This window comes from Physeter macrocephalus, chromosome 11 (assembly GCF_002837175.3).
Source record: "Physeter macrocephalus isolate SW-GA chromosome 11, ASM283717v5, whole genome shotgun sequence".
Taxonomy (NCBI): domain Eukaryota; kingdom Metazoa; phylum Chordata; class Mammalia; order Artiodactyla; family Physeteridae; genus Physeter; species Physeter macrocephalus.
The window spans coordinates 107,311,392-107,334,499 of NC_041224.1; the positions used below are offsets into that span (position 1 = coordinate 107,311,392).

The window sequence follows — 23,108 nt, forward strand, 5'->3', positions numbered from 1 at the left end:
GGGAAGTGTAGACTTTAGCTCTTATGGTGTTTTCTAGAATCAGACTGTCAATTAGACTTTCTTTCCATTCTAATCCAGAGAGTCGCCATCCCTCTATGCATACTTGTCCTTAACCTAGATCAAGTCAATGTCATTTCCCAGCAGCCCAGGTAATCCTGTCAGGCCTGCAGTCCCAGAGTTCCCGCCAGCACACGCTGGGTTCTAGAAACAGGGGGCTTACTCTCCATGGGCCCCCAGGACCCCCCAGGACCCCCCAGGGCCTGTGCACACGCACAGTTTTGTGTGCAATTTCAGGGAGCCCATCTGCTCCCTAGACTCTTTCTTGGTACAAACCATTAAAAGTATTCATACCTTTTTTGATAAGAAATTGTAAGGAGAAATCAAGTGTTCGGTGAGGATCCAGAAGGTGAATTGGGTCAGGATATTGCATTCAGGGTAAAGCTGATGAGTGGGGAAGGGGCTGCAGTGCTTCCCCTGACTATGCCGTACTCACTTCTGCCCGACCCCCAGACGGAGGAGGACAGGAAGAACCTGCTGCGGCTACAGGACCTGGTGGACAAGCTGCAGCTGAAGGTCAAGGCCTACAAGCGCCAGGCCGAGGAAGCGGTGAGTGACCCTGATGGGGCCCAGGCCCGGAGGAGGGGACAAGGAGCTGGCCCCCAGGCTGGGAGTCTAATAACCCCTGGCTCCTCTCACCTTATCCTCCCGCCCCTCCAAACCCCCGCAGGAGGAACAGGCCAACACCAACCTGTCCAAGTTCCGCAAGGTGCAGCACGAGCTGGATGAGGCAGAGGAGCGGGCGGACATCGCCGAGTCCCAGGTCAACAAGCTGCGGGCCAAGAGCCGCGACATCGGCGCCAAGGTGGGTTTCCCGCACGGCAGCACCCACACACACATCAGTCCCCCTCGGACAGAGCCCCTTGCACCAGCATCCCTCCCCTTCATTCACCCCCACAGCTGAACCCCACGACCCCAGAGGCAGGGTAACTCAGTCCTCCATGATTTCTAGGGTTCCTCCCTTTCTGACTACCAATGATTTTGTGAATCCCAGCCCTAGGGTGGTCAGCAAAGACCCCAAATGATAGACACCTAGTGTGTCCCAATTTCCCCCAACTGCTATTTCTACTTCTCTTCCACCTAGTTTAGGCCTTCAACCTTGTAATTCCAACCTAAGATGTACCTCCCAGAGGACCCCTTGTCCTCACCCAGGAAGCCTCCCTCCTGCTGACCCTAGAGCCCTACCCTCCAGAACTTGCCCTCCACACTGACCCCTAGGACCCATCTCCCACCACCAGGGGGCCTCCCCACATGGGGGCCCATCTCCCCTTTGTTGCCTGTGCCCATCCCTGCCCAACACCCACCTCTCCGGAGCTAGTTTGGACTTTGTTTCCTTCCCAAAGGGCTTGAACGAGGAGTAGCTGTGCCACATCTCCTTGATCTGCCCCATCCTGAGGGTGCAACGAAGCTCCCAGTCCTGGAGGCCGGAGAGCAGCCCCTTTAGAGGAAGCGGAATAAAGCAATTTTCCTTGAAGTGAGATCCTGACTCTAGACTCTTCTTCACAGTCTGCCAGCCACAGGAACACAAGGACATGGACACGGGGTGGGGGTGGGTGCTCCAGAGGAGGAGTCCAGACCCAGGAGGCCTCCCTGGGGAGCCTGTGAGGCTCTGAGCATCCTTGTGCAGCCCTGCCAGGTGCTCCCCTTCACCTCCTCCTCAGCAGGGGACACCTCTCCTGCCAGCCCTCTCCCTGGCCCAGAGACCCTGGGAGTTAAAGAAGATTTAAGGAGGCCCTTAAGGCTCTCCTAGAGCAAGTGAGCCCACCTGCATGGACCTACACCCCAGATCTGATAAACACTACCCTCACCTCTGACAATACTGAGGCTGGGCTGTGGGGAGGAGGTTTGGTGTGTAAGGGTGCCCCCTGAGGCGTGACCCACTTGGGCAGGGGGGGCCCCCAGCCCCAGTCCGAGGCAGGTATCTGAGGGGGCACGAGGACTTGCATCCACAGCCCACCCCCTTCCAGACACAGCCTCCACGGTCTCCAACCACCTCCCCATCATGACCAGGAGAGCTGTACCCTAGCCCACCTTCCTCTCTTCCTCACCTCCTCCCGGGGCCTCGCCCTTGGTCCAAGGCACTCCATTCTTCTCCCTCGTTACTTCCCACGGTAGCTTCCGTTCCCGAGGACCCTCCTCGTCTGGTCTTGCTGGAAGACAGGGGTCCTTTGGCCCATTTAGAGCAGGCCATCTGGAGGGGAGGCAGGCAGAGGAGGGATGGGGAGAGTCACGTGTGAGCAGGACCCTGGGGAAGGGAGGGGAGGGGAGGGGTTGCCGGAGGGCTGGAAAGTGGAGGAAGGAGCAGGCTCCCCTCCAACTAAACAAGCCTAGCCCCCCTGGAGTCGCTGCCACACCTGGGCTGCTCAGGGAAGGCCTGGGGCTATGGGCCACAGAGGGCAGGGGCTTGGGAGGCCCTGGCCTGAATCTCCCCCATGCACCACACAGAGCCACTCTGGGCTCTGAGCTCCCAATGCAGCAGCCAGGAAGGAGGGAATGCCTGTATTAGAGAACGGGAGGAGAGGGAGAGGGGAGAAGGGGAATAGGGAAGGAAAAAGGCAAGACCTGAGGGGCGGGGCAGTGGAGAGAGAGGGAGAAGTCTCAAAAGCCTGGAGGAAACCAACAGAGAGAAAAGATAGAGGAAGTGCTGTGTCCTCCCTTGGAAAGACCCACAGCCTGTCCCACCTCTCTCCTCACATCCTCCTCCACTCTCCTCACCTAGCACTTCTCCTCTTCCTAGGAAGAACTTGGAGAGCAATGAGGAGATAAGTGAAGGAAAGAGAGGGACACACTTGAAAAGGGAGACGCAGGGGATGCCCAGAGGATCCAAGCTCCCAGAGCAGAGGAGAGAGGCTGAGGAACAGCCAGAGACTGGGCAGCAGACCGGGGGATGGGGGGCGGTTGACAGGGCTGGCAGCCGAGCCACGGAAGGAGGGTGCTGAGAGAGGAGGGGAGAGGAGACAGGGAGGGTAAGCCTTGGACCGAGAAGCTGGGAGAGCGAGGTGGGCGGTACTGGGCAAAGGAGAGAATCCTGGGTCACCTTCAGATGACAGCAAAATCAAGAAAGTGGAGAACAGTCAGGTTAGAGAGAAGCAGATGAAGACCCTGGAGCAGGTTGTGGAGGCAGAGATGGAACAGGCGGCGAGCGAGCCGAGGGTGCGCTTAGAGAAGGCAGAGACTCATGGAAATGCAGGCATGTCAGACCCCGCGATGGGCAGACACACGGTGCCAAGGAGAATCAGAGGCCAGGCCCAATTTTGAGACAGGGAACCAGGCAGAGGGAAAGGGAGACAGACATACAGGGAGCCAGGCAAAAGAGGGGCAACCCGGTGCCAAGGCTAGCCCTGCCTCCTCGTCCCCTTCCCTGTGGAAGGAGTCTCCATCCCGTGCCCTCACTGTCCAGGACTTCTAGCAGAATGAGGAATTGCTTTAGGAAGCAGTTGAGGGAGGACGGAGAGCAGGGATGGATGTGAGAGCTGGGGAGAGAAGGGGGCCTAGGAAAGGGAGAGGAGGGCAAACCAGACCAGACAGGGAGCAGAGCCCTGGGACCAATTTAACCCCTCCCCTCCTCCTCCTTCCACAGGAGACAGTGGGAACTGCCTGCCTACCCCTCACCCCCACTCCACCTGTACCCAGTCTGGCCTGCTCAGGACATAGGGTTCCCTGAGGACAAAGCCTAGTCTTTGTCATCTGGGCCTGACCCAGCTTGACCTGGTGTTCTCAGCCCCTTATCACGTCCCCATGGCGATGGAAACCAGGCAGTGACGCACTGGGCCACGGGCTGACCGCCAGCTTGCACACTAGGTCCTCCAGTGACCTAGAGCTGGGGACGAGTAGCTTGCATCCCCTGGGGGAACAATTTGGCATATGCACCTGCAGGAGATGGGAATGTGGGGTTGATTCAGGTCCCCCCAAGGACACTGGATATGGAGTACATGTTCCCTGCAGACAGATGTATCCCTGAGTCCATTAATGGGGCAGTGGAGGGTCCTAAGGAGTTGGCGCCTTGGGGGAGAGACCACATATTTGGTGGAAAGCAGAGAAGTTGACCCCTGTCCGTCCTACCCACCTCCCTACTCTAGAGCTATATTGAGAAGTGACAGGAGATGGTTTGGGAGGGGCAGCTGGGAGAGCGTTCCTGGGTGTGAGGGTGTAGGGCAAGCCAGGGCAGGGCAGTCTGGCTTTGTTTCCTGCACACAATGTCCACTTAGTCATCACAGGCATGGCCTGTTGAAGACCTGACACCTACTGCCTCCCAGAGGCGGCATCACTGGAGGCTGGGGAGGGGTCCCTGAGGGCCTGGGGCGCTGGAGGACACCCATGAAGACGGACGTGTGAGTATGAGCCCCACGAGGGTCGGGAGAGAGCGCTGGGGTTCTACTTGGGGAGGGGCAGCTGCCGGTAGAGCCCCGCCCCCGCCCTGCGGAGCGCAGAGCTTGGGGCCCAGCTTGTGTAAATCCCCGGGGCGGCCAAGACCCCAGCCAGTCTCAGCAGCACCTGCACCCTCTGGCAGCCCAGAGAGGCGGAAGGGAGCAGCCCCCCCCTCCTCTCCCGCCGCCTCAGGCCCTGGGATTAACACCTCTTGCCCCTCCCCACCATACCCCCACCTCACCAGGAGCAGAGGGTGGCAGAGGAGGGGTAAAAGCTTATGTGTGCAAATGTGTGTTTCAGTGTGCATAAAAGCAAGAAGGAAAATCTGCAAACTTAAGTGTGTACGTGTGAAATATCTGTATGCGTGTGTTTAAGAATGGGCACGGACCCACGGTGGCCAAGGCCGTGTGTGAGGGTGCTGGACTGTGGGTCTGGGTGCGAATCTGCTTTGGTGGCGTGGGGGCATCCCTTCCCCTGTTTGAGCGGTAAGACGGCCGGTCACTGTATCAGGAGCAGCAGGGGAGGGGCTGGGGGCTCCAGATGTGCCTCCAGAGCAATGCAGCCTCACGCTCCCAGGAGGACACCTGTCTGCAGACTTGGGGACGAGAAGGAAACCAGGACTGCACAGAGAGGGCAGCATGGCAATTCTTTTCCTGACAAAAGGAAACTGAGTCAAGGATCTGGGACGTAGAGCCCTCCCTGGGCATCCTGGCTCCAGGTACCAGTCCCCAGCACCACGGGACTCCAGGTCCAGAGAGAGTGGGGAGTTGCTCCCAGCCTGGGCTGTGTGAGGACAGGCCGGGAGGAAAGGACGGAGGGGAGCCCGTGGTTGGGGGCAGGGGACAAGCATCTGGCCTGCAGTAGAAGGTGGCCCTCACCCAGAGTGCTCAACTCACCCTTCAGGTTAAAAATAACCAAGGTAAGGGCCTGGTGGTGCGGGGGCAGTGGTGTGAGAAGTCCTGTCTTCCCACTATCTGTGCATCAATCCTTTGGAGGGGAGGAATGTGCCCGAGGACTAAAAAAAGGCCCTGGAGCCAGAGGGGCTCGGGCGACAGACCTTTCATGGGCAAATCTGGAGGCCCTCCTGTCCTCTTGTCACCTCCAGAGCCAAGGGATCAAGGGAGGAGGGGCCGGGAGGGGAGAGAGGTGGGAGGGAGGGTCCCTAGGGAAAGACTCCAAATTTAGACAGTGGGTGGGTGCAGCAGGATATAAAGGATTGTGCTCTAGGGACAGACGGACACTCCTCTGAACCAGGTAAGATGGGGTTTGGGTGGGAGCTCCGTGGCCAGCCCTCAGAGCCCCCAGCTTGAGGGGAACGGGGGTGCAGGTCAGTCGGAGGCCCAAGGCTTCTGCTAAAACTGACTTTCTCCAGCCCTGGGAAGTTTCCACTGACAGAGGGGAGGTTCCAAGGGGAAAACCAGAAACCTCTTTTCTTCTCCTATCTGCATTTCTTTCCCTGCATCTGTCCTCTCCTGCTTTCTGTATCCTCCGTGAGCTTTCTCCATCTTTGTCCCTCCTTGGATGGCTTCCGTCTCTTTGTCCAATTTTATTTTGCCTCTTGGGCTTTGTCAGTACTTGTCACTATCATACTTCTTTGTCTGTCTCTCCTCCTGCCCTCATGGCTGCGTGTTCTAATCTCCTTGCCTCTCTTGTTTCCAACTCGGATTCCACATCCCACTCCTCTCACTTTTACTAGCTCTGCATCCTTTCTTTCCTGTCTCTCTGCCTCTCATCTGCCCCTGACTGCCCATGTCGGTCTGTCCCACTTGGCTGGCTCTCGGTTTAGCCTCCCGGCTTACTTCTCCCCACGGGCCTGCCTCCGTTGTTCCTCATTCTCCTTGTCTGTTCTTCCCTCTACCTGGCTGTACCTCTGTGGCTCCGCCCATGGTCCAGAGCCTCCAGGATTTGTGAGGAGATAGCCGGGTGAGAACCACCCCATTTTTCTCCTGGAAGCCAGGTTGCTGCACCAGGGGCCCCCTGTCTCTCCTCTGAGCAGCTCAGCACCTCAGCTTAGCAAACTCTAGCCAATTCCACCCCACCCAGACCCCTCACAGATTCTCCTTCAGCTTCACATCAGAGGGCAAGGGAAGCAAAACCCGAGTTGGGGAGGGCTGGACCCAGGCCAGGTAGGGAGGTGAGAGTGATAGGACCCAGGTGGTGAGGAGGTGGGGCAGAGAGTCGGGGGCAGAGGGCAATGCCACCCACTGAGGCCTGGGTCTTCCTGTCTCAGTCGCAGAGGAGGGACAAGATGACCGATGCCCAGATGACCGATTTTGGGGCGGCGGCCCAGTACCTCCGCAAGTCAGAGAAGGAGCGTCTCGAGGCCCAGACCCGGCCTTTCGACATCCGCACTGAGTGCTTCGTGCCGGATGACAAGGAAGAGTTTGTCAAGGCCAAGATCTTGTCCCGGGAGGGAGGCAAGGTCACTGCCGAGACGGAGAATGGCAAGGTGCGTGGGGCACAGCACGGGGTGGTGGGTGCAGGGGTGGAGCCACATGCAGTGGAGCTGAGGGGCTCTGGAGAAGAGCCAAAACCAGCGGGGGTGCTGGATGAGCCCCGCTCGAGAAGCCCAGCATCTGAGCGAGAACTGACCTTTCTTGTTAGGTCTGAGCAGGTGTAACAAGGCCCCACGCCAGCCCGTTGCCAGAGAGGATGCTGGCGACCGAAAACCTCAGCTGGTTTCCTCCTCAGAGGGGACTTGTAGATAAAGAGGGCATAGACACGGCATCAAATGAAGCTCCCTTCTCAAACCTGCGTCCTTCCACTCTTCCTCAGTTTCCTCCATGAACCGAGTATCCCCAGTCCTCCCCAGCCATACCAAGAGCAAACTTTTACCTATGAACGCAAAGAGCAGGAACTCTTAAGCTGCTTGCTCAGTCCAGGGCTGACAACCAGCACTCAGAAATCCACAGTCCTGGTCCCTCGTGCCAGCCACGAGAACTACCGCTGGCCAGCAGCGGGGGCTCAGAACCGTGTGCCTCGCACACATGCTGGCTGACCGTTGCGTCCCATTGAGGCGCGTAATAACAGGCCACAACCTCTGGGGACTCTGACCCTGAACCCAGCTCTGCCACTAGCAGCCACCATGCTGGCAAATCATTTAGTTATTCGATCCACAGTTTTCTCCACTGTAAAAAATGCTGGAATACCTACTTGAAGGATCTCATGACGTCAGGGCACGGCAAACTGACCAGTGACGATCAAACCATTTGACAGTGACCAATGAAGAGTGTAGGGTAGATGGGTGAGATGTTTTTCCATTAGTGGCAAGGTTTGCCCTGAGCAATTGATGCCCTGAAGTACTGCCCCCAGGAGTCAGGGTAAGGTGTGTGTGCACAGGTCAGAGAGCGGCCAGCCCTAGACAATTAAGCAGGGACTGAAAGGTGATGCTCGTGGGCACAGGGTCTGGGGAACTGGCAAGACACAGGGACTCTAGGACAGTCCCTAGGAAGGGAGAGGCAGTGGGCAGGTAAATTATCTGGTGTCATGGGGAGCTATGGGCTAGGGCCCAGGCACTGGTGAGAGAAGAGCTAGGGGAACGAGGCCAGGCCACAGCCTGTATTCTGGGAGGAGGTAAGTGGGCGAGGCTGGCAAGGGTCCTGGTGGGAGTGTGGTCACCCCTGTCCTACTGCCCCACCCCCTCCCCAGACGGTGACCGTGAAGGAGGACCAGGTGTTGCAGCAGAACCCGCCCAAGTTCGACAAGATTGAGGACATGGCCATGCTGACCTTCCTGCACGAGCCTGCGGTGCTTTTCAACCTCAAGGAGCGCTACGCAGCCTGGATGATCTACGTGAGTGTGTCCTGCACACGGCGGGCAGCCTGTCCTGCACAGAGTCCAAAGTAGGCCGGGGCGATTCTCTCACGGGGAGGAGGTTGGAACTCTCCCAAAGGGCTCTCTGACCCCATCCCGTCCCTGGTCAGCTGCAGGAAGAGAGGAGCCAGCTGGGCTCACCAGGGACTCTTCTGCCTGTCACCACGGCCCATCCCAGGCTCTCCCTTCCAACTTCTCATGACTGCCCTATCTCCCGCTTCAGACCTACTCGGGCCTCTTCTGCGTCACCGTCAACCCCTACAAGTGGCTGCCGGTGTACAACGCCGAGGTGGTGGCCGCCTACCGGGGCAAGAAGAGGAGCGAGGCGCCGCCCCACATCTTCTCCATCTCCGACAACGCCTACCAGTACATGCTGACAGGTGGGCCGGCTGCTCTGACCTGTGACCCCTCAGCCACACACCCGTGGACCTGGGCCCTCAGCCCTGACCCCATTGCCTCCGCTCTTTTCTCTTCCAGATCGGGAGAACCAGTCAATCCTCATCACGTGAGCAAACACCATCCAGCCACAGAGGGGCGTGGGCTGAGGGGGACCCAGGCTGATTCCTGGGGCTGATGGGGTGGGGAGGAAAGGTTTAAGGCGGAGACTGCAAGGAACTGGGCTCTCCGAGGAGTGCCGGAGTGACCTACAGTGCTGGGCAGACTCTGCAGGGAGCTGGGCCCCGGGGGAGGAGATTAGGTGGCTGGGACTCTGAGAGAGGAGAGTGCAGTGCTGAACTTCGAATGGAGGACGGTGGGAATCTGGGTTCTGATGGGTCCCTGTTGCCCCCAGCGGAGAATCTGGGGCAGGGAAGACTGTGAACACGAAACGTGTCATCCAGTACTTTGCCAGCATCGCAGCCATAGGTGACCGTGGCAAGAAGGACAACGTCAATGCAACCAAGGTGCCGCGTGGGCCACGGGCTTGGCAGAGGGGGACTGGGGGGGTGGGCTGACCAGGTGACCCCTAGCCCTGCCCTGGGAAACAGTGTGGACTGCACCCCTGAGCCCAGTGCTCAAGACCTACCTGGCAGGAGACGCACACTCTGAGGTCTGAATATGACCCGTTGGAGCTGCAGACCCACCAGCAGTCCATCCAGGCACTCCCCCACCCTCCCCACCACCACCTGGAGGTGGACTGGAGATGCAGCCCCGCGCTCTGCTCCCTCTGCAGGGCACCCTGGAGGACCAGATCATCCAGGCCAACCCCGCCCTGGAGGCCTTTGGCAACGCCAAGACCGTCCGGAACGACAACTCCTCCCGCTTCGTGAGTGCACCTGACCACTGCCAACTGGCCTCACGCGGCCTCAACTAAAAAAGGGGGTGCAGTTTTGCCAACAGTCACCCCACCTGGTTGATTGTCCTGCATTTGGTTTTGGGATATAAAAAAACACACACACACACACACACACACACACACACCCTCCAAACCCTCCCCACTCAGCCTGGCCCCCGAGTGCTGGGAACTCAAGAAAAGAGACCCAGAGCCACCACAGCTGTTCCAGAGCCGAGTAACAGGGCTGATTTGGGTCACATTCTAGATTTTCCTTATGACTGTTTCCAAAGCTCTTCCACACTGGAAGTGGGAAGAGAGCATGGGCATTGGAGCCAATTCCCCAGCATTCCATCTGCCCAGCAAGTCCCCACACCTCTCTAAGCCCCAGTTCCTTCATCAGTGAGACGGAGGTAGTAGTATCTACCTTGCTGGTTATTGGGAGGATTACAAGAGATCATATCAGAGGTACAAACAGGACACATTCTATCAGTGCTCATTCCTGTGTCATTTCTTTCTTTTTAAAAAAAATATTTATTTATTTATTTATTTGGCTGAGCTGGGTCTTCAGCTGCGGCACGTGGGATCTTCATTGTGGCATGCGGGATCTTTAGTTGCGGCGTGCAGGATCTATTGATAGTTCCCTGACCAGGGATTGAACCTGGGCCCCCTGCATTGGGAGAGCAGAGTCCTAACAGCTGGACCACCAGGGAAGTCCCCTCCTGTGTCGTTTCTGCTCAGAGATCCCTGGGTGGCATGTGGGGATGGGCATCCTCTTCCCTGTTTTACTGATACTAAACTGGGATTCCAAAGAAGTCATTTACATTTCCAGAACCGTCCAGGGCATTCTGGGTTGCGTTGAGGTCCAGGATCTCCACGCGTCTCTTCTGGCCAGTTCTCTCACTCTTTGTCCCATCTGCCCCCAGGGGAAATTCATCAGGATCCACTTTGGAGCCACTGGAAAGTTGGCTTCTGCAGACATAGAAACCTGTGAGTACATGGGGAGCCCTGCCCACACCTCCGGGTCCTCCACCTCTGCCTTCATTCCCGCTGGATGCCCCACCTCAGCATTTCCCCTCCATCTTCTGTCTCTGTCTACATTTGCCTCTTGGCTTTAGAATTCTTTTTCCTTTAAACCGTATCTTTCCCCTGGCTCTCTCCACTTGCCGTGACAGCCCTTCTCCCCTGACCTCCGCCCTTTTGCTGGCTTGGCTCTTTCCCTCCTTACCTGCCTTCCTCCCCTCTCCTCACTTCAGATCTCCTGGAGAAGTCCCGCGTGATCTTCCAGCTGAAGGCTGAGAGGAACTACCACATCTTCTACCAGATCCTGTCCAACAAGAAGCCAGAGCTGCTGGGTGAGCCCAGCCCGATGGCCCTGCTGCCCCAGCACCCTCCGCAAGCCCGCCTGTGCAGGGCAGATCCCTCCTCCTCCTCACCCGTCCCGCCAGCCTGCTCACCCCCACTCCTTCCATCTGCCCATTGCCTTTCTCTTCCTCCCTCACCTTGGACTCCCCTGTGTCAATTCTTGCCTCCCTTTCCACCCTTCCTTGCTGCTTTACTCCTTCTCCTCTGCATTTGCCTCCCCTTCTCCCACCTGTCATTCGCCCAAAATCCTCCCACCCTGGGTCCTCGTCGCCCACTTTTCCTTTTCTTCTGGATCCTCCCCTTGGTCCTGGCTGACGGTCCTCCTCTCTACCTACTCCCGCTCTTCCCTTCTCCCCACCCCTCCCCCGCACCGTGCCCCCTCCCACCCCCTTGTCCCCTGCCCTGTCCCTCGCCTGGACAGACATGCTGCTGGTCACCAACAACCCCTACGACTACGCCTTCGTGTCTCAGGGGGAGGTGTCCGTGGCCTCCATCGACGACTCCGAGGAGCTCGTGGCCACGGATGTGAGTGAGGAGGTAGTGGGAGGGCTCCCGGGGCCCCTGGGCCGCCCGCCCCGCCAGAGGCCCCACTCTGCCTCTCTCGCCCTGCCCCAGAGCGCCTTCGACGTGCTGGGCTTCGCTCCTGAGGAGAAGGCCGGCGTCTACAAGCTGACGGGAGCCATCATGCACTACGGAAACATGAAGTTCAAGCAGAAGCAGCGAGAGGAGCAGGCCGAGCCCGACGGCACTGAAGGTTCAATGGCGGGAGAGCAGGCACTGAGAAGGCCTGAGGGGATGGGTGTCTGCCCGTCACGCAGAGACAGTCCTCTGGGAGCACGGTCTCCCATTCTGTGTCCAAAAGGGGTGCCTTTCGGCGATTTTATTTTTGGCTGCTTTGGGTCTTCGTTGCGGTGCTCGAGCTTCTCATTGCAGTGGCTCGTCTTGTGAAGCACGGGCTCTAGGCGTGCAGGCTTCAGTAGTTGTAGCACACGGGCTCAGTAGTTGTGGCTCGTGGGCTCTAGGGTGCAGGCTCAGTAGTTGTGGCGCACGGGCTTAGTTGCTCCGCGGCATGTGGGATCTTTCCAGACTGGGGCTCGAACCCGTGTCCCCTGCATTGGCAGGGGGATTCTTAACCACTGCGCCACCAGGGAAGTCCCTATTTGCAACTCTTTAATGAGAGAGGTAGGACCTGATGGTCCTGGGCAGGGAAAGAGGGTCTGCTGAAAGTGTTTGCTTATCCCTTTCCTTCTCCACCAGATGCCGATAAGTCCGCCTACCTCATGGGGCTGAACTCAGCCGACCTGCTCAAGGGGCTGTGCCACCCTCGGGTGAAGGTGGGCAATGAGTACGTCACCAAGGGGCAGAATGTCCAGCAGGTGTACTACTCCATCGGGGCGCTGGCCAAGGCCGTGTACGAGAAGATGTTCAACTGGATGGTGACGCGGATCAATGCCACCCTGGAGACCAGGCAGCCGCGCCAGTACTTCATAGGCGTCCTGGACATTGCCGGCTTCGAGATCTTCGACGTGAGTGGGGAGCCCCGGGCCGGGAGAACAGTAACTCACTGGTTCGCACAGGCAGCCACCGCTGGCTGAGCCGGCTGCAGGCCAGGCGCCGGGACGGCGGTGGGCTCCGCAGTGGTGGAGACGGTCATGTGTCTTCAGGCGGCTCTCCCTCCCCGCCCTGACAGGGGAGGGGAGGGACCAGCTGCACCCCTTGCCGGGCTGGACGCAGCCCTGGGCCCACCCCGTGGGCCACGGACAGCTGCCCACCTGACCCGCTCCCCTCCCCCACCCCCCGCTCTGTAGTTCAACAGCTTTGAGCAGCTCTGCATCAACTTCACCAACGAGAAGCTGCAGCAGTTCTTCAACCACCACATGTTCGTGCTGGAGCAGGAGGAGTACAAGAAGGAGGGCATCGAGTGGGAGTTCATCGACTTCGGCATGGACCTGCAGGCCTGCATCGACCTCATCGAGAAGGTGCCGCTTCGGCCCCTCCACCCAGGTCCCCTTCACCCGCCATCCCAGACAAAGTGGCAGCCCTGTCCCTCTACACCCAGGAAACTAGTTCCCAGAATCCCAAGCCCTGCTTTCACACACTGACATCACAAGTATACACAGGTCCAGCCCTTCCTTCTCTCCCCAGCACCTAAGACCTTGTCCTGTCTGGTGGACACCTCCCAGGGTCTTAAGAGGGGGATGTAGTGAAGGAGAGGGCTCCTGGCCCCTCTGACACCCCATGAGAAGCGTCATGCGTGGAAGGAAACTAGGCTGAAACTAGACATGTTGGCTTCGCATCCTCTCCCTGTTGGCTGAGGATAAGCCTGTCTTCAGCTCCTCTTATCTATGGAGGTTCCTCAGAGGAGACAGGACGGAGCTGGTGGGAGGCTCCTAGTGCTGACTTACTCCCCGGGCTCCATTGCTGATGGAGGCCAGAGGCCGCAGCAACTGCCCCTCCCCCAGCCCAGCCACGGCCAGTCAGAAAACAGGGCCTTCCCCACAAGCTTTGCGTAGTTATCCAGGCTGCTGCTCTTCCAGAAGCCTCAGATTTCCCTGAAATTGTATGTAAAAGTGTGTGTGGACTGGTGGTGGGCGAGGTGTATATGCAAGTGTGTGTGTGTATGTGTATTTTTCTGGGGAGGGAGTCTTTGGATTCGCCAAATTCTCAGTAGGATCCCTGTCCCAAGAAAAGTCAAGAGCTGCTACACTTTCTGAAGTGCAGGACATTGTGCAGAACCTGGATCCCTCTGACCATTCCTTGAACGATTGTTACCCGTCATATAGGCACGAGTCTGGCCTGCCCTGTAGTCTGGCGCCTCTGACACACTTCTGTCCCAGCCTTCACCCCGCGCTGGGGCAGGGAGCCATTCAGGAAGAAGGGGCTGTTCTTGAGCCCTGGCGGGGACGGAGGCTGGGGATTGGGAGTACAGGGCTCTTCTCTGGGTCCACTGGGGCAGAAAGAGTTTACACTGGCCAGATCTGAATGTATTCGGATTTAGGTTAACTCCAGGAATATTGGCTTCCTGTATCGGGACACGAGGTACCAGCTCGGGCTCTCTGTGGCCTGGCTGCTACACTGGGCTGCAGTCTCTCCTCTGTCGGGGTATGGGACTCTGCAAGCCTGGGAGTGCACTCAGGTGATGCTCTCCCCCTCCCCACCCCGTCATCAGCCCATGGGCATCATGTCCATCCTGGAGGAGGAGTGCATGTTCCCCAAGGCCACTGACATGACCTTCAAGGCCAAGCTGTACGACAACCACCTGGGCAAGTCCAACAACTTCCAGAAGCCGCGTAACATCAAGGGGAAGCCGGAAGCCCACTTCTCCCTGATCCACTACGCTGGCACCGTGGACTACAACATCATAGGCTGGCTGGAGAAGAACAAAGACCCGCTCAACGAGACGGTAGTGGGCTTGTACCAGAAGTCCTCCCTCAAGCTCATGGCCACGCTCTTCTCCTCGTATGCCTCCACTGATGTCGGTAAGAGGGCAGCCCTGCACTGCCAGAGCAGTTCTGGAGGTGCAAGGGGCCAGGATCCCGCTGCTTCAAAGCACACAACTCTAAAGGCAGGAGGGAGCCCGTGAGCCACGGGAGGGGGTCAGGAGATCCCACAGCGGCCCATCTCTACCCCTTCTGTGGAAGTGCCATTTTCCCCTTTGGGTTATGGACGTTGCTGTAGATGCTGTGCATCTCTTCAAGACTCTGAGCAACTGAAAATCAGTGAGGGTGGCACGCACATCGCTGCAGCAGGCCTGGCATGGAGCCGTGCCTGCTGGAGGTCACAGTAAATGTTGAGAGGATCACTGAACATACAGTAGAACAAACGAGCCTCCAGTTCAGAGAAGGAAGAGAAAGGGTGTGAACTGAAACGATGAGGGTAAAGTACAAGAAGAAAAGTAGAAAGTGGAAAGATGTAAGCATGGATCGGGGTTAGAAGGGAATGGGAGGAGAAAGCACTGATGTTATTTCAATGCTTGCTTTGTGTCAAGCCCTGGAAAGGCACGCTCCATGCTTGATCTTTTCTAATCTTCTTCTCCTCCTCATGAGAAAACTGAGACTTAGAGAATAACTTGCCCAAAGTCACACATCTAGTGAGCAGCAGAGCCTTGCCCCTACCCGAGGCCTCGTCCATTTTCAAGCCCTTGTTCATCATTCCTTCTCTTGTTATTAGGGGACAGCAGTAAAGGCAAAGGAGGCAAGAAAAAGGGCTCATCATTTCAGACAGTATCGGCCCTCCACCGGGTAAGAAGGGCCCAGAGATGCCAAGAGACTTGTGGTGGACAAGCCCAGCCCAGAGCATTTTGTCGGCACCACCCTAACCTGATGCTCTGAGTTTGGAGAGGAAAGAAGCTAGAGTTATGTGGTCGTTTTTGGCATGTAGCTTCTATACAAGCCTGAACTCACATCATAAATTGTGTAGCAGCTCCCTATCCCTTTGAGGGTTCTGGTGACAGCTTGTCTGGGTCCCAGGGCTCAGGGACCAAAGGGATGGTCCCTGTGGCTCCTGACCTGCAACTCGCATCCACCCCCAGGAGAATCTGAACAAGCTGATGACCAACCTGAGGACCACCCACCCTCACTTTGTGCGCTGCCTCATCCCCAATGAACGGAAGGCTCCCGGTGAGCAATGCACAAGGGTCTGGTCTGGAGAGGGCACTTGGCATCCACTTGCCCTAAGGCTGACCCCCTCCCTCTCCCTTCCTGCCACAGGGGTGATGGACAACCCCCTGGTCATGCACCAGCTGCGCTGCAATGGCGTGCTGGAGGGCATCCGCATCTGCAGGGAGGGCTTCCCCAACCGCATCCTCTACGGGGACTTCCGGCAGAGGTGGGTACCAGGGCCCCCCAGGGCTCAGGGAACAGGGGGAGCATGGGCAGCCTCGGGTGGGAGGGGAGTCTTCAGGTGGCCTCAGATTCTGTGGGCAGAGCAGATCAGTGCAGAGCGTGGGTAACCACGGGCACCTCCCTCCCAGGTACCGCATCCTGAACCCGGCAGCCATCCCCGAGGGCCAGTTCATTGACAGCAGGAAAGGGACAGAGAAGCTGCTGGGCTCCCTGGACATAGACCACAACCAGTACAAGTTCGGCCACACCAAGGTGAGTCTAGAGCCCCGTAGGGTGGCGTTGCAGGATGTGCGACCGTGCTGAGTGGACCAGCTGGGAGTTTGGAAGGCAACCCCTGATCCCTGGCTACCCGTATCAACCAAGGGCTGGAACCCAGGCTTCCTTTCTGTCTTGTTTTTCACATTTCACTCCCAGGTCTAGGATGTATGGGTAACAGGGCCCTGGGGAGCTGAGCCAGGGTCTCCCACACTCTCCCTCCACCCTGGCTACCCTTCTCTGAGGCTGTGGCCCCCTCGGCTCTACCCCTCTCCCCCAGGTGTTCTTCAAGGCGGGGCTGCTGGGGCTGCTGGAGGAGATGCGGGACGAGAGGCTGAGCCGCATCATCACCCGCATCCAGGCACAAGCCCGGGGTCAGCTCATGCGCATTGAGTTCAAGAAGATCCTGGAGCGCAGGTGAGACTGGAGGGAAAGAGAGAGGCACTCCCAGAGATGTAAGAGGCAGACAAGCAGAGCGAAGTGGCGTGGGTCAGGAGACCTAAATTCAAATCCTGGCTCCACCACTTACTAGCTAGCCTGAGCAAGTGACTTTGCCACTCTGGGTCTCATTTTGAATTCTTTAAAAAAGAAAATTCCCCTTAGGAAAATATAAATTAAGACTCCAATGGGATACCATCTTAAAACACTAGATTGACAAAAATCAAGAAGTCTGACCCACTGCTTCTGGATGTGTAAATGTGTGCAATCTCTTTGGAAAACAATGTATCATTTTCTTTTAAAGTTGAACAGTTACGTACCTTTCCACTCCTGAGTGCATTCCCACAGAAGAACTCCTGCACGTGTTCAACATGAGACAAAAAAGAATCTTTATAGTAGCATTGGTCAAAACAGCAAAGATCTGGAAACAACTTGAATTTTCACCCACAGGAGAATGGGTGAATAGTAGTATACTCATTCGGGGGAATATTATAAAGCAATGAAAAAGGAGGGAACTAAAACTGAGTAAACAAAAGCAAGTCACAGAAGGATACCTATTGTGTGATGCAATTATTATAAAGCTCAGAAATAATTTTTAAAATAGCATATTGTTAAAAGATGAATACATATATGGTTAAAATATTTTTTGAAAAAGTCAGGAAACAAAAAACACATGATTCAAGGTAGTGGCTGCTTCTGGTGGAAGGACCAGGAAAGGGGATGGGGTGGAGCACACAGGTAGAATCAACGATGGCAATGCTCTAGTTCTTGTTTGGGTGATGTGTTCATGGACAGTCATTTTGTTTCATGCTTCATAACTTACACATATATTATAGATATTCCTAAATGGAAAATATCATATTTTTAACATGCTTGAGGTTCTTATGAGATTAGAAACACCGAACACGGCAGACATTCTCCAAGTGGTAGCTTCCATAGCTACTAATACTCCAGTAAGGAAGCTATAAACTGCCTTTTTGTTGAATTGATCAATTAATAAATATTTATGGAGCAACTCCATGTTCAGTGTGGTTATGCTGAGGTGGGGTTGCCTATCAAGGCTACAAGACAGGGTTCCTGCCCTCAGGTGCCTACAAACTTGCTTAGATGTGCTGGGAGCCGAGTGCTGCTCGCCCCATGATTGCAAAGTGCTCTTGTACAGTGCCCTTCCCTGCCTTCATGTTTCTTTGCCAGGGATGCCCTGCTGGTAATCCAGTGGAACATTCGGGCCTTCATGGGGGTCAAGAACTGGCCCTGGATGAAGCTCTACTTCAAGATCAAACCGCTGCTGAAGAGCGCAGAGACAGAGAAGGAGATGGCCACCATGAAGGAGGAGTTTGGGCGCCTCAAAGAGACGCTGGAGAAGTCGGAGGCTCGACGCAAGGAGCTGGAGGAGAAGATGGTGTCCCTGCTGCAGGAGAAGAACGACCTGCAGCTCCAAGTGCAGGCGGTGAGACCATTTCTCCTCTCCGCTCCCCTGGATTGTAGCCCGTCTCATCTGAGTCTCAGAGCTCCAGCTCTCTTTAAGACCCTGGATCTCTCCTCTCTTTCATCACCGTCTCTCCTCTCTGTCCTCTTCTCCCAGGAACAAGACAACCTCAACGATGCGGAAGAGCGCTGCGACCAGCTGATCAAGAACAAGATCCAGCTGGAGGCCAAGGTGAAGGAGATGACCGAGAGGCTGGAGGACGAGGAGGAGATGAACGCCGAGCTCACGGCCAAGAAGCGCAAGCTGGAAGACGAGTGCTCTGAGCTCAAGAGGGACATTGATGACCTGGAGCTGACGCTGGCCAAGGTGGAGAAGGAGAAGCACGCAACAGAGAACAAGGTGAGGGCAGCTGCCTCTGGCTCCAGCCCAAGTCTCCTCAGGATTCCCAGACCTGAGTGTGGCCCTGGTCCTTGGCATTGGAGGTCTCCACAGATGTCTCCAGGTTGATGACCTTTGACCCTAAAGGGGATGGGGTTCTTGGTCAACAGGTGAAGAACCTGACAGAGGAGATGGCTGGGCTGGACGAGATCATTGCCAAGCTGACCAAGGAGAAGAAAGCTCTGCAAGAGGCCCACCAACAGGCCCTGGATGACCTTCAGGCTGAGGAAGACAAGGTCAACACCCTGACCAAGTCTAAGGTCAAGTTGGAGCAGCAGGTGGATGATGTGAGTAGTAACAACCATGCTCCATCCCTCTCAGGTTGGGATTTTTCACGCAACACCAATGGCCAAAGGGTTCCCGATCCCTAGAACTAACTTCCATGACCCCTGGGGACCTTTTCTTTCTGCAGTTCCTCACTAGGCTGGGTCTCTAATCCTTCATGCTTGCAGGGCTAACTCTGCTGGTTTGACTTCCAATCCCATTGGACTTTGGGTTTAGAAGGGAGCAGAAGAGGATGCACTGTGGATCTCAGGTTTCCTACATCCTGTTCATTTCCTTTTCTCCACCAGCTGGAGGGATCCCTGGAGCAGGAGAAGAAGGTGCGCATGGACCTGGAGCGAGCCAAGCGGAAGCTGGAGGGTGACCTGAAGCTGACCCAGGAGAGCAACATGGACCTAGAGAACGACAAGCTGCAGCTGGAAGAAAAGCTCAAGAAGTAGGAGCCTGCGGCGGCCAGGAAGGGCTACTGAGGGTGTCTGGCCTGAGGGTTAGAGAGCAAGGTGCTGCAGCACCTCTGGCCAAGGCTGCTCTGGGCACACAGCCCCCGCCCCCTACCTTCACCCTCGGGGCCAGGGGGAAGGGACTTGTCCTCGCATGCCGAGGCAGAAGGAGGGGATGGGCACAGAGAAAGGAAAACCACCTGTCACCCTCTTCTCCTCCAGGAAGGAGTTTGACGTTAATCAGCTGAATAGTAAGATTGAGGATGAGCAGGCACTGGCCCTTCAGCTGCAGAAGAAACTGAAGGAAAACCAGGTGAAGTTCTTCTGGGTGTAGCCACCCGGGAGCTCAATGGTGCTGAGGCAGCTGAGGCTGCAGGAGCTGCTTAGGGTTCTAGACAGTATCTAGAACCCAAGCCGCCCGGAGGCCCCAACAGCCCTGACTCACAGGCACTTGCGAACATCAGCCTTCCCCCATTAGAGCAATAATGTCTTCTTTCAGCAGGACTATCTGGGGGAGAGGGTGGGGATCATACTTACTAAAAGGGCTTCTCTTGCTGAGCTATGCTCCGCCTCATGGGTTTTCTGCTCTGGGACAATTGGTAGGGCTCCGTTCTCCTCTAACCCTTACTTTTGGTGCTTCTCCCCGCTTCATGGGGGTGAGAAGGGCCTTCATGGAGCACCTTCCCATGGGAAGCTCTGTTCTTATTCTTCCCAGGTATTTACCCTAGCCACTAACTCAGGCTGGATCCCCACAGAGCACCATGATATGGAGTCAGCTCCTGCAAACTTGAGCAAGTCACTGCCCCTCCTGAGCCTCAGATTCTCCTCTCATCTGTAAAATGGGACTAATGACCCCTGCCTTGCAGAGGACCAGAGGAGATATTGTATAGGAACCCACTTTGTCAACCAGGAGGCGACATATATATGTCATTTTAGTATAGCTCAGGCTAGAGAAGTGAGCCAGCCACTTGCAAGAAGATGTTCTTTTGTCTTTTGCATGGCTTTCTCATCCCTCTGCAGGAGGAGATTGAATTAACAGCCAGAGTCTCCCTTGCCTTTAATGCACCCTGAATTTTAATGTGCTTTTAGTCCCATGTTTGTCAGAAGAGCCCTGGAAGCAAGGAAGGCAGGTACTCTCGTTCCCATTTCATAGCTGCAGAAGCTATATGGCCACATCTGGACATAGTGACCCCAAGGCCACAGGGACTCAGCTATTTATCCTCTCATTTTCTTATGAGACCACTAGTGGAGAGAGCTGATCTCCCCTCAGCATTCAGGGTCGATGGCCCAGAGTGCAAGTGACACATGAACACCAGTCCCCTCCTCTGGGGGCTGCTCAGGGGCTGGTCTGCCTTCAGTGATACTCTTGCCTCCCATCTACTTGGGTGCCCCTTCTGGGTTTTAGCCCGAATATTAGGACGTCCCCAGGTTCTCCTACCCTGGTCTGGGCAACCTCTTTGACTGCTGAACCCAGAAAAACTGTGCTGTTATCCTCACCAGGTCTTGGCAATGGGCTGTGGCTCCTCCTTCTTCCTGCCCAAGCTCCTGCACTCAGTCCCCATTCTCCATCCTGGGAGCAGGGGTATGGTGGTCCTCTCCTGCTCCCAGGACCCCCCCACACACATTCCATCAACACCATCCATAACCACAGATGAAGGGATCCCACCAATCCTCCCCTTTGCTCCTTGCTGGTCAGACAACAGATCAAAATTGTAAATGGGACATTCTGCCAATTTAGTCAGGCCAAGGCTAAGGCCAGAAAATAATGAGGTAGGGACATGATACAGAGGAGGGCACCCTGCTAGCACTCACCTGGCCTGGAAGGGAACAATTAAGCTGGAACCCAGCCCTGGGCATAAATAAAGTAAGCCCTGGAGAGTGAGGAATATGGTTGATTAGAGTTTGTGGTTAATTCGGAAGATTACAAAAGTTTTTGACTATTTGGAGGCATACTGTTGCAAATATTTGTAAAATACAAGCACCAGCTTTCCCACCTTATCCTTAGCAGAGCAGAGCCTAGTGAATTTGTGGAATCTTTGAGACCCAGGACCTCACGGGATCTCAAGATCCCTCTCTGAACACAGATTCTCAGGATTCAGGGCTGCAGATGCTCAGACTGGGTCTGAGATGCCCCTCCAGGAAATGCCTTGAGACTTTGGCTTCAACCAAATTCCCACTGATGGTCTGTGCATTATAGGATGTTTGGCAGCCTCCCTGGCCCCTGCCCACTAGATGCCAGTAGCAACACCCCCTCCCCAAGTCATGACAATCAAAAATGTCTACAGACCTTGTTGACTGTCCCCTGGGGCACGGAATGTCCCCTGGTGAGAACCACTGCTCTGCAAGACCTGGGTGCTTTGGCCAGGAGTCTTCTAGAGCCCTGGGGAGGGGGCTCTGATGGAGGGGTCAGGCGGTGGGTCTGAGCCCCCTCTACCCTGCCCAGGCACGCATCGAGGAGCTGGAGGAGGAGCTGGAGGCCGAGCGCACTGCGCGGGCCAAGGTGGAGAAGCTGCGCTCAGACCTGTCCCGGGAGCTGGAGGAGATCAGTGAGCGGCTGGAGGAGGCCGGCGGGGCCACATCCGTGCAGATCGAGATGAACAAGAAGCGCGAGGCTGAGTTTCAGAAGATGAGGCGGGACCTGGAGGAGGCCACGCTGCAGCACGAGGCCACGGCGGCCGCCCTGCGCAAGAAGCACGCCGACAGCGTGGCCGAGCTGGGCGAGCAGATCGACAACCTGCAGCGCGTGAAGCAGAAGCTGGAGAAGGAGAAGAGCGAGTTCAAGCTGGAGCTGGACGACGTCACCTCCAACATGGAGCAGATCATCAAGGCCAAGGTGGGCCTCTGCTCTCCTCTCCTCGCCCTCTCCTCCCTCACAGCCTCGCAGTGCGCCTTCCTTCCACTTCCTCTCTGCCATCGCTCTTATTCTCACTCCCTTCGTCACCCTCTGGTCTCTCTCCCTCTCTCCCTCGCACCTGCCTTGCCCTCCACCTGTGTCTCCATCTCCTCACCATCTCTCCCTTCTTTAATTCATGCATCCTCTCCAGATTGTGCCCCTCCAGCCCCGCCCCATTTCACCCCCCACCCCCTGCCTCTGTGCTCTCCCCAACCTTGGCCGTCCCTTCCTTCCTCCAGTCAACCCAGCCCCTCCCACATTCACCTCTCTCTTGTCCCTTACCGCCTGAAGGCAAACCTGGAGAAGGTGTCCCGGACACTGGAGGACCAGGCCAATGAGTACCGGGCGAAGCTAGAAGAGGCCCAGCGCTCCCTCAATGACTTCTCCACCCAGTGGGCCAAGCTGCAGACGGAGAACGGTGGGTGCCCCTAACCAGCCCTGCGCCTGCCTCACGGAAGAGCATCAGTTGCCCCCTTCCATGGCCCACAAACCCTTGTTCCCACCTGCAGGTGAGCTGTCCCGGCAACTGGAGGAAAAGGAGGCGCTGATCTCCCAGCTGACCCGAGGGAAGCTCTCCTACACCCAGCAGCTGGAGGACCTCAAGAGGCAGCTGGAGGAGGAGGGCAAGGTGAGGCCCAGCTACGGGGCAGCGGACAGGATTGATGGCAGCCCTAGGGCAACCAACCTCAGAAATGGAGCCTGGAAGCTGCAGAGAGGCCTCTGTAATGAAAAAACCTCCAGGCCAGGTTCTTCTACTCTTCAGCTAAGCTACACCCGAACATCACTGAGCGCCTCCTTTCTTATTTGGAAGGGATGGGCAAACTGGGAAGGTATCTTAAGATGTTGAGATTCCACACCAGCCCTCACCCTGAAGGAGGCCGGGGCTTGGTTGAAGTTCATAGATATGAAAAGGATCTGGAGAATGGGGAGAGGGCCTTCCCTCCCACCTTCCCAGACGCTGAGCCCGCCTCCCGGTGCTGCCTCTCCCAGGCGAAGAACGCCCTGGCCCACGCGCTGCAGTCAGCCCGGCACGACTGTGACCTGCTGCGGGAGCAATACGAGGAGGAGACGGAGGCCAAGGCTGAGCTGCAGCGCGCCCTGTCCAAGGCCAACTCGGAGGTGGCCCAGTGGAGGACCAAGTATGAGACGGACGCCATCCAGAGGACCGAGGAGCTGGAGGAGGCCAAGTGAGTCCCAGGCGGCCCCCCACCCTGCT

The 23,108-nt window shown here is 56.7% G+C and overlaps 2 protein-coding genes across 3 annotated transcripts in view; both read left to right on the forward strand.

The window, feature by feature from the left end:
* Positions 1 to 465: 465 nt before the first annotated feature.
* On the forward strand, positions 466 to 1,537 carry LOC102980244 (myosin-7). Its single transcript, XM_028495644.1, has 3 exons — positions 466 to 606; positions 728 to 862; positions 1,401 to 1,537. Exons 1-3 carry the CDS (start codon positions 481 to 483, stop codon positions 1,416 to 1,418), a joined length of 279 nt encoding a protein of 92 aa, XP_028351445.1. The 5' UTR covers positions 466 to 480; the 3' UTR covers positions 1,419 to 1,537.
* A 5,121-nt stretch (positions 1,538 to 6,658) lies between these two features.
* MYH6 (myosin heavy chain 6) overlaps positions 6,659 to 23,108 on the forward strand; it is a 31,169-nt gene continuing 14,719 nt past the window's right edge. For both annotated transcript variants that reach the window (XM_024133656.3, XM_024133659.2), the window contains exons 1-27: positions 6,659 to 6,874; positions 8,074 to 8,217; positions 8,462 to 8,618; positions 8,716 to 8,743; positions 9,029 to 9,140; positions 9,410 to 9,502; positions 10,435 to 10,498; positions 10,765 to 10,863; positions 11,295 to 11,398; positions 11,489 to 11,627; positions 12,131 to 12,399; positions 12,682 to 12,852; positions 14,043 to 14,352; positions 15,044 to 15,114; positions 15,405 to 15,492; positions 15,583 to 15,700; positions 15,846 to 15,969; positions 16,253 to 16,389; positions 17,605 to 17,860; positions 17,996 to 18,238; positions 18,388 to 18,564; positions 18,850 to 18,995; positions 19,222 to 19,312; positions 21,443 to 21,832; positions 22,184 to 22,310; positions 22,402 to 22,520; positions 22,883 to 23,079. In XM_024133656.3, the coding sequence (XP_023989424.1) occupies positions 6,674 to 6,874; positions 8,074 to 8,217; positions 8,462 to 8,618; positions 8,716 to 8,743; positions 9,029 to 9,140; positions 9,410 to 9,502; positions 10,435 to 10,498; positions 10,765 to 10,863; positions 11,295 to 11,398; positions 11,489 to 11,627; positions 12,131 to 12,399; positions 12,682 to 12,852; positions 14,043 to 14,352; positions 15,044 to 15,114; positions 15,405 to 15,492; positions 15,583 to 15,700; positions 15,846 to 15,969; positions 16,253 to 16,389; positions 17,605 to 17,860; positions 17,996 to 18,238; positions 18,388 to 18,564; positions 18,850 to 18,995; positions 19,222 to 19,312; positions 21,443 to 21,832; positions 22,184 to 22,310; positions 22,402 to 22,520; positions 22,883 to 23,079 (4,175 nt within the window). In that variant the 5' untranslated portion in view covers positions 6,659 to 6,673. The remainder of the gene's footprint in view (positions 6,875 to 8,073; positions 8,218 to 8,461; positions 8,619 to 8,715; positions 8,744 to 9,028; positions 9,141 to 9,409; positions 9,503 to 10,434; positions 10,499 to 10,764; positions 10,864 to 11,294; positions 11,399 to 11,488; positions 11,628 to 12,130; positions 12,400 to 12,681; positions 12,853 to 14,042; positions 14,353 to 15,043; positions 15,115 to 15,404; positions 15,493 to 15,582; positions 15,701 to 15,845; positions 15,970 to 16,252; positions 16,390 to 17,604; positions 17,861 to 17,995; positions 18,239 to 18,387; positions 18,565 to 18,849; positions 18,996 to 19,221; positions 19,313 to 21,442; positions 21,833 to 22,183; positions 22,311 to 22,401; positions 22,521 to 22,882; positions 23,080 to 23,108) is intronic.